The 13,147-nt window shown below is 53.9% G+C and overlaps 1 protein-coding gene across 2 annotated transcripts in view; it reads right to left on the bottom strand.

Annotated features, from left to right (window-relative positions):
• The window catches only part of SND1 (staphylococcal nuclease and tudor domain containing 1), a 459,246-nt gene that overhangs the window by 28,293 nt on the left and 417,806 nt on the right, over window positions 1-13,147 (bottom strand). For both annotated transcript variants that reach the window (XR_005203511.1, XM_017549554.2), the window contains exon 17: window positions 4,712-4,900. Coding sequence is in view for 1 of the 2 variants with exons in the window: in XM_017549554.2 (XP_017405043.1) it covers window positions 4,712-4,900 (189 nt within the window). In the remaining variant the exon portion in view is untranslated. The remainder of the gene's footprint in view (window positions 1-4,711; window positions 4,901-13,147) is intronic.

Below are 13,147 nucleotides of genomic sequence, written 5' to 3'. Positions count from 1 at the left end.
CAGGCCCAAGCTTTCCACCATCCTACACCAAGCAGTGCCTTCTATGGCTGGGCTTGTGGGCCCCGGTCTGGGGCTGGGCTCTGACCCAAATAGCTCCTGACCCCTTCTTACCTTCCAGGCTCCCGATACCCTAACACCTGCTCCCATCCCCAGAAACCTGTACCCGCTGCTGCATCCAGTCCCCTAAGCCCTGGCCGGACAGAGGGGAGGAGGCAGGCAGCAGGACTTTAACCCACAGCTTTGCCTCTAGGCAGGAGAGAGACCCTAATCCCCCAAGGGCCTCCCTGCCCACGTGGGGAAGCGCGTCTCTAGCGTGTGGGCTTCCCTGTGAAAGGGCGGGGATAGCCATAAATGCCAAGCCTGTGTCCTGATGAGCCTGAGGCTTTCCCCCTGGGCCTCCAGAGCTGGAAGTTCCCTGGTATCTACTTATCCAGTCACTCCTATTGACACCTGGGCTCCCAGCCCTTCTGGGATGCTTGCAGCTCTGAGGATAGATGAGACTGTCAGCACTAACTTCAGTGAGCTGCAGCAGAGCCCTCCCGACTCGGGAGTCTGCCCCCTCCTCCCCACCAGCAGGCACCCCTGCCTCCTGAATCCCTGCTTTTCTTTCTAAATCCTGTTTAACGTTGCTGCTTACAAGGCTCCATGCAGGGGCCCTTCCCTCTTCCTGCCAGCTCCCTCCTTTCCCGGCACTGGGCTTTTTAACACAGACCAGCCCTCTGTGCTGGTTCCTGGGTGGGCTATGGGCTGTGGGCCCTGAGCCTGCGAGCTGTTGAGAGCTCCCATCTCAGCCCCACCCTGCTCCCTTGGCTGTGGGGGAAGGTGGCCCCTCAGCAGTGCTGATGAATTGGGAACAGACTGACAGGGTGAAAGCAGAAACTTCTAAAGACTCCTCAAGCAAAAGTGCCTCAGGCGACAGCATGGGGTGACAGCATTGGGTCTCCTCCTTGGGGAGAGGAGGGTGGAGCTTCTTGCCCTGCAAACTCAGGTGGCAGCAAGCGTGAGGTCATGGAAGATGCAAGGCAAAGCCTCAGGGATGGCCCTCAGCCCCCAGCACTGGGGCCAGCCCTGTGACAAGGTGCCTCAGCTCACTTGGTGGTGGGTGGGGCGGTGCACACTGCCACCTGAATTGAGAAGACAGCAGAAGCAAGGTGTCTCCATACACAAAGTGGCTGGTACCCGAGGTTGCCAAGAAGCACCTAGAGAGTGGGAGAGAGACAGCTGCCTCCTTAGATAAAGGAATTCTGTTTCTAGGAGAGGCTGACCTTTGGCCCTTCAGACAGTGGAGCCATGACGGTTCCCTCTTTCCCTGAGGTGACCAGCTGTTCCTTGGGACTTGCAGCCACATTGGCAAGCTGGTACAGGCAGGCTGGCCAGGTGGCCCCTTGGTGGGAAGGAAGGAGTTCACTGGCTGTGACAGGTGTGGCTGCCCTTGTGCCCATCCGTAGAACAAGGGTGCGTTGGGCCCATGCTGACTCAGGCTGCCCTTCTGCAGAGCCAGTGCAGGGAGGAGACACCCCACTGGCAAGACACTTGCCAGACCCGGCCACTTTCCACAGCCATCCTCAGCCCCTCACAGCTCAGATTCCTCACAAGAAGCTGGTTTCTGGGAAGCCCCATTGTAGATGCTCCTCTTCCTGGACCTCTGGGGAGATGACGAGGAAAACTCAAAGACCCATTCCAGAGGGAGCGGTAATTGTACACGCAGTTACGGCTCTACCCCAGACTCTTGGCAGATGGAGGAGCTGGGGAAGAAGCTCTATGGCCAAGGAGCTGGGCAGAGGACAGGGGTCCCGACCTTGGCCTAAGCAGCGGGCCCAGGGATGCTGGGAGAGCCAACCGTGGGACAGTCTGCTCCTGCTCGTGGACCACATCTGAGCACGTGCAGAGGCTGTTACTAAGCAAGCTATTGCAGAGAGGCTGTCCCAGCTGACTGATGGCTGAGTTTGTGGTCTGGTGGGGCAGCTCCCATGGCCCTGGCTACAGAGCAAGACTGGGAAGGGTGAAGGGAGGCCCCCCCGCCTGTTCATCTGCTCCAGGCTGCTCTGCCTTGCTAGTTACTGTCTTGCTAGGGTCCCCTCTACACTCTGGGGCTCCTTGTGTTCTGTTGCTGAGGCCACCCTGAGGGAAAGAGCCCATCAAGCCAGGCACAGACCAGGCAGTCAGGAGCGGAGGCTGTCTCTCCTGTCCTCTCCGTCCCAGCCCTCCCTCTTCCCTGCACTTCCTCCTCAGGGAGCCCAGGTCCTCCTCCTGGCAGGCGATGGGGACTGTGGACTGAGGATCCACTGGCTGGAGTATTTCCTTTCTAAATCCTGTTTAACATAACAGCTCGCAAGGCTCCAGGGGAGGGGCTGGCGCGGGGCCAAGGTGGCAGAGGCCTTTGGACCTGCAGCAGGGGAGTCAAGCTCAAAAAAAGCCAATCAATGGCCAATCCAGCCCTGTGCAGGGTCCTGCTGGGCACATGTGTGGGGTGAGGGTTTAGGAAGGGGGACAGGCATCTACCATTCGTGGTTCCCTCCTTGGTCCTCAGGTCTGCCCAGATTGCTGAGGAGGTGGCGGGGTTACCTCCTGCCAAGGAAGGGGAGGGCCCTACCAGCGTCTTTACTGGGGAGGAATTCACAGGGCACAGGGAGGAATTACACTCAGCAGGGAGGCAGCTAAGCCCTCACAGCTGGGAAACCAGCATTGTCAGGTTCTCCCAGACACACACACACGAATGCACACACACATAATCACACTCCCCAAAGCCCCTGCACTTCCTGGTCTCACAGAACCCCTCGCATGACCTTTCCTTGGTTAACTATAGGCACAGACATTCATGCATCTTGATGCTAACAGGATCTCTTAACCACTGTCTCTTGACAGGTAAGGCAGCCCTTGTGGGGTTCAGTCACCCCAGATACTCAGATTACTGTACCCCAGCCGGCCACCAGATCCTCTTATCGGGGTCCAGCCAACTCTGAGAGCTGGTGCAAAGTTCTGCCAGTGCAGCTCCTGGGAAACAGCCCCTCCAGGAGGAAGAGAGCCTCGGTTCCTCAGGCTCCTTGATGAGCAGACCGGGATTTGCAGGAGAGAGACCCAGGAGGCGGCAGGGCCTAGCACTGAGAGTTGTGCACTGCATTTTAATTGGACTGGAATAAAAACACACAGGCCGTGCAAGTAATTAATCACTGGTAATTACTCCTCAGCGTCATCAAGTGGCACTGGCAAAATGGTGACTTGGGCTCTTTCAGACAAACCCACTGTGCAGTAAATAACAATGCTGAGTTCAGCACAGCCCCTGGCAAGGAACCCACCCTTCCATCTCAGGCCAGAGTCCTCTCTGCGCTCCCCTGGGTTCCTCTAGGGTCTCTACTCTCAGAGGGTAGAGGATTGCCCAGCTCTGAAAAGGTGGCTTCTGAGCTCACGGCTGAAAAGCCAGGAAGAAGGGCCAGGACGAAGATGCTTAGACTCTGGGCCTTAGACTTTGGGGCTTGCCGCTTTACCCCAGCTGCCAACTCTTCTGTGAAGGTGCCACCCTTTAAACAGGAGGCCCCAGTACCGTCTCTCCTCCCTCTCCCTGCAGCAGGCAGAGGACATGGGGGTGGCAGTCTTAAGTTCAGCTGTCACAAGCAGGAAATCCAGGAAGAAGCCATGTGACTCCTTTCCTGTAGGAGCTAAGACTGGAGGAGGAGGCTTGATGTGAGCAGGAGGTGGGAATCTCCTCCAGGGCACCGGCTGTCTCTTTCACCTGTGCTACTTTGTGGTCTTTCTACCCTCACTACCAAGGGGTTGGTCGCCTGCCCTAATCCCGGGGGGATGGGAAGAACAGATACATAGAAACCTGGGAGGACAGTCCTAGGGGGAGAAAAGGAGCCCTGGGTGAAGAGGCAGCCGCTCTGCGCTGGTGAAGAACCTGGTGCTTCTGGGGCCGCAAAGCCCCTGACTCTTTTTGGCAGGTGTCTGGGCCTTGGCCCTGGGAAGTGAGTTTTGAGCCAGATGGCTGCCCCATGGGGAAGGAAGCATTTATTCTTGGAACAAATTTATGGCTCACCATGGCTGTCCCACGAATCCTCCTAAAGCTCAGAGGAGCCCTGACAAATTGGTGGCCAGCTGATTTATCCCCATTATCAGGGCCGGGCTATAAGTCAAAAGCAACAGGCTGAGTGAGCCTGGCTCCCGTCTCTAAACCACTGGGTTCCTCAATTGTCAACTGGTTTCCAGAAGCCGCTTTCCACCCCGCCCACCTTATCTCTTCCAGGCAGTGCCTGCAGAGACCGATGGGCTGTAAATCTCTTGTCCTAACAGCTAGAGGCCTCTTCTGGGTTTGTTTCCCCTCGGGGCAATGTGAAGGAAAGTCAGATGTGGGCTTGGTCCGCCCAGTCCCTCTGAGGGGACTGACCGAGAAGGATCAGGGCTGGGGAGTGAGGGACGCCCCAGGCATCTGTCCCATGGCCCCATGGTCACCTAGACAGCTTTCAGCTTCAGGTCCACCTGAGCAGGCCTGGGATCACTGGTGACCTTCCAGGCTGGCAGCCCAGGCTCACCTCAGGTCTGCAACAGGCTATGGCTGAGGACCCCTCAACTGGCAGCCTCTCCTTGCCTATGTGTGGTCTTGGTGTGGGTACTCAGTGCAGGCATGACAGAACTGCTTCCTCCTGTTCTCTGGAGGCCGCAGCATTAGTGAGGAGGACAGGAGGGCAGGGAGAGCACAGCGGGCTGCCACGTGTACCTTCTCTTTCTTCTGCTTGGCGGCCTCCTCGGCAGACAGCAGGGACTTGTAGTAGGAGCTGCGCTCAGCAGTGAAATGGACCTTGGAGAGTGCGTGCTCCACCAGCAGGACGGACAGGTTGGCGCCGTCGATGTGCAGCCAGCCGATGAAGTTGCCAGCCTTGTCCATGCTCTCCACCTCCACCTCCACCTGGGACAGAGAGACAGGCGTAAGTGTGTGGGGTCCTGGCCTGAGTGTGCAGGGGCTGCGTCTGTGGGGAGGACAGCAGCGCCGAAGCCTTGGGCTCACAGGCCGTGGCCGCCGCTGCCACATTCACTGCACGTGGCAGCAGCAGCTGGAATGAGGCAGAGCAGGAGCCTGGTGCAGCGCCCGCACTGGGAGCCCCAGAACCCTTCAGTTTCAGCCTCGTACAGGGACAGACGCCCCTCAAAACTTGCCTTTCTTCTCAGAGCCTGTTACCCTCCTGTGGCAGAAAGCTACTGGGGCAAATAGGACTCTCCTTAACTTTAGAGAGAGAGAGAGAGAGAGAGAAAGAGCGAGAACAAACAGCTGAAGGTCAGGAGCAAGTTAAGAAGCAGGCAGAGCTCTGGGTGCCTCCCACTCTTCAGCACCCACCCCAGCTCTGTGCTAGAAGACAGGCAGGTCCTTAGGGAGCGAGGCAACCCCTGGGGAGAGGGAGGCTGCTCTTCCTGGTAGAGCTGAATGAATTCATGTCTAATGAAGGTAATTAAAGTGGCTGCATGAAAAGCAGGAGAGAAGAGGGGGAGAGGACAGGAGAGGCAGAAAGACGTGGGCAGGAAACTTATCAGCGCAAGGACAGTGAGCGACAATCCCGCAGAAGGAGTGGCCAGAAGGGTATGGTCGCTGCCATAAGCCCAGTCCCTGGGGCAATGGGCTGTGGCTGAACCCCAGAGCCCTCAAAGAATCTCCACAGGCCCCAAGGGCTCCTCCACTGACTGTCTCCTCCCGAGGACCCAGGACCCAGGACCCCAGACCTCGCACTGACTGCTTCTCTACAGGTGCAGCCTCAGGGTCGTGGCCCTCCTGGTAGCTGATCTGTTCCCACATCATGAAGGCCACGGCCCAGGATAAATTCCTTCTCTGATTCTCTCCTGACCTCTTTCTTCCTCTGCTAAAGGGGCCTATAAACGGCATTGCTGCCAAATGTAAAAACTGGTATTAATTTAAATGGCTTCAAGGTCGATTAACCAATAAAATGAATGTCTAAATACCTGGGGATTCTCAAAGTCTGGGCTGAAGCTAGTGACAGAAGGTTAGAAGGGATGAGGGATGCTGGGTGACATGCCTCACCAGAAGGACATGGAGGTGGTCTGGGTGTGCAGGGAGAAGGTGGCAGGGAGGGAGATGGGCAGAGCCTGGGAGGCAGGACCCTCACTTCCTCCCATTCTTGAATACCTTCTTCCTCCTTGAGGCCCACATTTAATCCTTCAAGAGGAAATGTAGCTTTAACGATGCCTGAAGTTGGAGTGTGGTATGGAAGGGGATGTGTGGCATCTATTGGGTTAGAAAAAGAGATAATAGAGAACATATAGCTGCAGTCCATGTTGATTCTGTAGGTGGCATTGGAGGAGAGTAGCTATTAAGGGGCAGAGCTGAGAGCAGAATCCAGGTTTCCCCAGTGCCCTCTCTACACCGCCTCCTGGCAGAAAAGACCCTTGCCCTCCCGAATCCCCCTTTCCATAGCCTTCTGTTTCAGGAGCAGCCCTTCCTTCCACTGCCATATCTCTGCCCTGTCTACCACCCAGGACCGTAGGACCCTGCAGCTCACTAGTAGAGCCTGGGGGAAAGTGCTGGCCCTAATGCTGAGCTGGGCTGACCCAGTGCCTGTACTACACTGCAGAAGCAGAAGACATGGAGTCTAGTGCCCGTGGATGTTCAAATCGGTTTTTCCTATCTCTAATTTTGGCAACTAACTTATGAAGGACCGACTCTTGTAGGGCAGGACAGGTGAGCACAACCTGAGGCTGCTCAGGTTTCAACACCTTGGACCCACCTGGCAAACACCCAGGGTGCTGGTGCATAGGGGAAGGCCAGGAATGGAGAATAGGCTGTCATGCCTGCAGGGGTTGGGGCAGGCCGCAGGGATGTGTGGTGGGGATGGATAAGACCTGTGATGGGCAAAATGATACACAAGACTGTCTCTTGTTCTTCACTTGCCAAGGTTTATCCAACATGCTAAGATCAAGAAGCGGCAGGTCGTAGAAGAATTCTGGGGAAGCAGAAGGAAGAGCAGAGAGGTTGCTTGCCTTGTGTCTGGGGGCTCCTGGATACATGCCTGGCCGAAAGCAAATGAGGCTGGTACAGTTCCCAGCCAACACTGAGCCCAGGCACACATCAGTTTACGCATTCCCTGACCTCTTGTCTTCCGCAACTTTAGTAGCAAGTGTCCTTTCCCTAAAACCAAGGATGGCTGCCCTGCTTGAACACAAGGCCTCACTCCGGGCCTGGCAGGTCCAGGACAGTTTGTGATGGGCCAGTGTGGCTCTGGTACTGGGTTGCTGGGGTTGATGCAAGAACCTCAGAGACAGGCTACAGAGGCAACCAGGCAGGCACAGTTGCTGTCTATCCTGTGAGGTGCCCATGCTCAGACCCCAACCCACTTGGCATACCCCACATTCACACCCCGCTCTCTGGGGCTGCAATCCACATGCTCGCCTCTCTCTAGGGCTTACATGAGAAGGAACCCAGTGACAAGCAGCCATACCTGGGGCCAACACTGCAGGGTACAGCCAGGCTCTCCTGGGCAGGTGAGCACCAACGTCACGCTTAACCAGTCTGTCACTTGCAATCGATATGCTAACTTGGGCTTGGCAAGTCCCTGGGCCCAGCCAGCCGCAGCGAAAAGAAATCTCTGGCCTTGGGCACACTGCTGCCACCGAATCCATCTTGGGTTGTAGATGGAGATAAAGCTGTCGCCCATGGGGCTCTCTTGCCTTTTATTACAGTAATTTCTCAATCAAACAAAGGCACTTGGGGAAGCAGGCTAGCTCCTCTCTAGCCAAACCCCACGCCATGTCTATCCTTCTACATACACTTCAGCCTGGACGAGGCTGTGGAATTCAGCGACTCTTCTCCAACTCTGGAGAATTACGGAGGTTGCAAGCAGAGGTTTAAGCAGGTTGTATGTGTGTGATCATCCTTTGATGTTTCTCTTTTACACTGACTGCCAGGAAGTTATGACTTAACTGTAACATTATGTGGGTCTATGTTTATACAAGTATTTTTCCTTTGTTCAACTCAAAGACTCAAATTTCTCTGACATTTTCTCTTAATTAAAAGACACACACGTATAGAGATATACAGATACAGTTCGATTTTGCTATACGCGGTAATTTTGTTCTATAAAAAGACCACTGAATTTGCAAATACTGAACCATTGCTCCCAGGGGAAATGCAGGTTTGGGTTCCTGTGAGCCTCTGGTCACAACATTTTCATCAAATCAATATATAACCTTGTTCTGTGCTTCAGTTTAAAGATACCTTGTCTAATATGTGTTGTTGACTCATTAGCATTGCACTCATGGCCAACAGCACAATGACTCATGCCTGAATGAAGTTTATCTAACACATGTATCTTCTCCATAAGGCGCATCCCAGTATTTCTGCACTCAGGAACACTAGACAACACTTCAGCTCTACACTGGGGGCCATTTAAAACTGTGAAACCACCAACAAAAAGCACGAAAGGTACAATATGATGCTACACAGACTGTGAGAGGGACACCTGTTTATATTAACAGAGCTGAAGCAAGAAGGCAGACACCTTGCCTAATATGTGCTGTTGCCTTGTTCTACCCTGTTCCACCTACGATGGAAATGTGCCCTGCCAGGTGACTCCATTTTTTTGTCACTCTGTGCATGTCCACAAATGACTGTGTGAAAAGTACCATGGGCATTGAGACTGGGGTTACAAAAATAGATTTTGGTGAACTTGCAAATATGTGACCGGCAAATAATGAAGACTGACTGTATATTGTATAGACGCGTAGAGCTAATTCCCACAAGTTGCCTCAAACTGAAGACACGTTAGGGGAGGCTCATTCATGCAGATCGACAAGAAATTTCTTCTTGTCCAACTGGCTACTGCAACCATTAAATGAGAGCCTACTGAGAGAGTGTTGTGTAATTTGCAAACTGCTGTAACACAGCCGCTCAGCTCTCGGGCATCTTGGAGTGTTTCAGGAAGAGATCTGGACTCAATGGCTGCCACAGCAGGCCTCCTATGTCCTTAAGTGACGTAGGTGACTACCACAGGCTGCTAGAAGGTTGGGAGCAGGCTTCATATGAAAGCATGCATTGGCATGTACACACATGGGTGACTATGGCATTGAGGGCACCAGAGCATATGTACGTATATCGTTCCCTGATCCCTGGCCAACCATGAGCCACCCTCTGAATGCCTATGGGCTTACCCTCCCTTTGGCATTTGGGGGGCAGTGTGGGGCACAGAGGTTAAGAGTATGGAATCTGGCTCCAGGCAGCCTAGAGCTGCATGAATTCTGGGATGCCACTTAACTTCTCTGCGCCTCGGTTTACTTTGCTGTAAAACTGGGATTGCAACAGCATCTACCTCAAGGATTTGTTATGATGATTAAATGAGCTAATATAAATATGTTAAGCACCTAGAAGAGTGCCTGGCACATAAATGCTTTAACACACTCATCATAAATCATTTACTTCCTGGTAGGCGCAGTTATTTCATTTCTAAATGTCTTCATTCTCCAACTAGACTGTCAGCTCCATGGGGAATGAAGCTTTTGTTCAAGACTGTGATATTTCTCCAGAGCTGAACACACTGACTGGGCCATGAGGTGGCAGAAAGAGATGGATTCCGGAGTCAGATCGACTAGGGTTCAACTCCTAGTCTTAGCTGTGAATTTTTGGGTAAGTCGCATGACCTCTCTTAGACCTTTTCCTTAATGGTAAAAAGAGGAGGGGTCCTGTGTAGCAAAACTACTTCCTTCCCTTCAACAAATGCCAGTGATGGCGTGGTGGTCCTGTGTCTCTGGGATGGTTACAGCCAGCAGCTGTCCTGCTTTGCTGCACTGTGTACACGGGTTTTCTCATCAGAAATGGCCAATCCCTGCTTAATGAGTTCCTTTATTCTCCCCGACCCTGAAAGCTTTGGGTTTCTTACACCAGGGTATTTTCTTTCTTTTTTTTTTTTGGGAAGGAGTTTCGCTCTTGTTACCCAGGCTGGAGTGCAATGGCGTGATCTCGGCTCACCGCAACCTCCACCTCCTGGGTTCAGGCAATTCTCCTGCCTCAGCCTCCCGAGTAGCTGGGATTACAGGCACGCGCCACCATGCCCAGCTAATTTTTTGTATTTTTAGTAGAGACGGGGTTTCACCGTGTTGACCAGGATGGTCTCGATCTCTTGACCTCGTGATCCACCCGCCTCGGCCTCCCAAAGTGCTGTGATTACAGGCTTGAGCCACCGCGCCCGGCCCACACCAGGGTATTTTCTTACACAAAATACAGAGTGAAGGTAAGGCAAGTGGGGTTACAGGATGAGCTCAAGTGTGTGACCGTCCCCATGCCACCTGCACAGACAGATCCCTTTCTCATTAGTGGAGGTCTTTCTGCACCACAGGACCAAAGCGGTGGGTGCTGCCTGCCAGCCATACCCTGCAGGAGAGCAGCCCGATGTGCTGGACCTGGCCTGTGGGCTAGGGCAGCCAGTAGGCCCGGCTGCCTTACAGTGGGACTCGTCCTCCTGCTCCCAAGCACATTAATGTGCCACTAATGAAATTGTTCTGGCTTATTTACCAAATTAATACAAATGGCACAGGCTGTTAATTTGCATGTCTCCTAATTACCGAGGAAGAGCTCCCTGTGCCCAGGCAACGCACACACTTCAGTGATCACCCAGGCGGGCTGTGGTCTCACCCTTCCCAGGGAGGGTGGATAAGCAAGGGGAGAAGCGGAAGGAGGAAAGAAGAACATGGAGCCACCAGCCCCCCAGTTCCATGGCTGAAATCAAAGAGGGAGGAAGGGGGTGGCCAGGAACTTGTTTCATTTCCTACAGCCCCATTTTGAGCAGTCTCAGTGCCCTGGGCTCCAGAAACATACACTCAGTCCCTGTCCCCATCCCAAATTGTTTCCCTTCTCCCCAGTGTCTGGATTCTCTCAGCTCCTTAAAACAGAAACTACTTCAGTCAAACAGGCAGTGGGGACCAAGTCCTCCTATAAGCAGCGAGGCATATTCTTGGCCTGGGGTGGAATGCAGGGCTGGGGAAGCACTGGGGGCTGGCTGAGGGGTCTGCAGAAAGGAAGAGAAGGCAGGCAGGCAATGGCTGATGGCTTTAGAAATGTCAACATTCTCAACTTCTTTTGGCCCTCTGCAATCAGTCTTCAGATTCTGAAATCTTTCCTAAAGAACGGGGCGGGGGGAGGGAGAGAGAGAGTGAGTGAGTGAGTGCGTGTGTGCGTGTGTGCACTGAGTATGGGAAAGATTATTTAAGAGCTCAGCTTTCAAACCACAGAGGAAATTCTGACTGCCTTGGGGGTTGATTGAGCCACATCTGTCCTAATTCGCCTGGAGCCTGCAGCCAAACTGGATGCCTCACGCTTCTAAGTAGGCACAAAGCTGGAAGACCCAGGTCCCTCTCCCAAAGCCTCCTCCAGGTCACAGTGAAGTTGCGGGGCGGGGGAGGGAGAAGGTGCACCGAGGCTGCTTCTGGTAAGGCTGGCTTAAGTAAGGGAGCCGTGGGCACTGGGGGCAAAATAATTAAGAAATGGAGACTAGAGAAAGACAGCAGGGGGATGCACGTTCTCCTTGATGACTCAGGAAACCCAAAGGAGAGTGTTCACACAGGGAATTTACTGGCAATGGGGGGAGGACAGGGAGACCCCACACACATACAAGCCTTTCCCTTTTTACTTTCCAGAAGGATGGAGAAGAGGCACCGTCTCCCTCAAGTGCACAGGCGTTGCTGTGGCGCACAGTGCCTGAGGCAGCAGAGGAAATTGCTGAGCCTCAGCCAACCTCAGAGCCCTAGGTCGGGAGGCTGAAGATTGCCTGAAACCAGCTGCGGAGGATGCTCCCGGCCAAGGGAGATGGGCTGCCTCAGGCACGACAGGCTGGTCCCAGGTAGAGAAGAGCCCAGTACAGGGTGCCACTGCCCTGAGGCATCTGGGAAGGAAGAGTTGCTGCACAAAGTGGGGTACTGGCTGGAAGTTCTTCCAGGTAGCAGGGTGGGGGTGCTCAGGGCTACCTGTGGGAAGGTGACATCACGGTCCCCACCGACAGGCTTTAGAGGCAGAAATCTCCATTCTTTCCACATGTTGTTCAGCCACACTCCTGCTTTCAGTATTCTCAAAGCAACCAGCAATGGGCACAGCAAGGGGCCTGGATAGGGAGAAGGCGCTGAGGAGCGGAGAAAGGCCCTGGACTCAAACTGATCCAGGTGCCAGCTCCACCTCTTGTGGGCTCTGGGCACACTGAGCCTCTCTTTGGGCTTAGTGTTTTCTCTCTGTCTTCTTTTTTTGATGTATGCTAAGCAAAGGGCTTAGTTTCTTCATCTGTGAAATGTGAGTTGGGCAAATTTTCTAAGGTTCTCTCCGCTATGCATTCTCTGAGGTCAGGTGGGGGCAGAGCTGACAGCCATGCCTGCATGCCGACAAGGGGGAAGAAAAGCAACAGTTCTACGGGAGAGAAAGGCAAACAGGGAGACCCCGTTCACTAAGGATCAAGTCCTGTAGGAGAACTTGCAGGGGGATGGCAGGAAATGGAGAGGGGACTGAATAATGACCAGGGGTCCAAGGTACTCCTGCCTCCTCCCAAACCACTCATCCTAGCTGCAGCTTTGTTCAAGAATGTGAATAGAGTTCTGGAGTAACCAGAGTGTAGCCTGGGTCCTTTCCTGCCATGCAGAGGTAGCCTTGCCCAAGGCTGGGTTTTCTACCATCACTGATGTTGCGTGAAGGCTGCAGTGTGCTACCACAGCCAGAGCTGTGAACTTGAAGAGACACCTCACCTTAACACAGTATCAGTTTAACACAGCCAGCTCATCCCCTCCCGGTCACACGCAGCCACACCAACTTCTTTCAGAGATGATGAACGTTAACACAATGCAATTAATAAGGCAATGCTGTGGAAGCCGAGAGGCTGTGCCCATGCAATGCCTCCTGGGTCTCATAACCATCTGCATCTGTGGGGAGTGGTCCAACTAGGAGCAGGCAGCAGCACGAATTTCCCATGAACTACTGGGGCAGTGTGGTTCTGATCCCCCCATCACCTCCAGACCAGGTAACTCTTCTGAGCACAGCCCACAGAGTGGATTGCCTTTCTAGAAAACCTCTTCTGGCATTGGAGCGCTACAAATGCCTGGAAGTCAGGCCTGGGCTGGCACAGCAGCAAGAGGGGCCAAGAGGCTCCTGGAAAGGAAAGACCTGGGCAGTGGGCAAGCTGGC

The sequence above is a fragment of the Cebus imitator genome, unplaced genomic scaffold (assembly GCF_001604975.1).
Source record: "Cebus imitator isolate Cc_AM_T3 unplaced genomic scaffold, Cebus_imitator-1.0 Scaffold219, whole genome shotgun sequence".
NCBI classification, from domain to species: Eukaryota; Metazoa; Chordata; class Mammalia; order Primates; family Cebidae; genus Cebus; species Cebus imitator.
The sequence above is the reverse complement of the archived record's forward strand: the minus strand, read 5'-3'. Positions and strand labels throughout refer to the sequence as shown.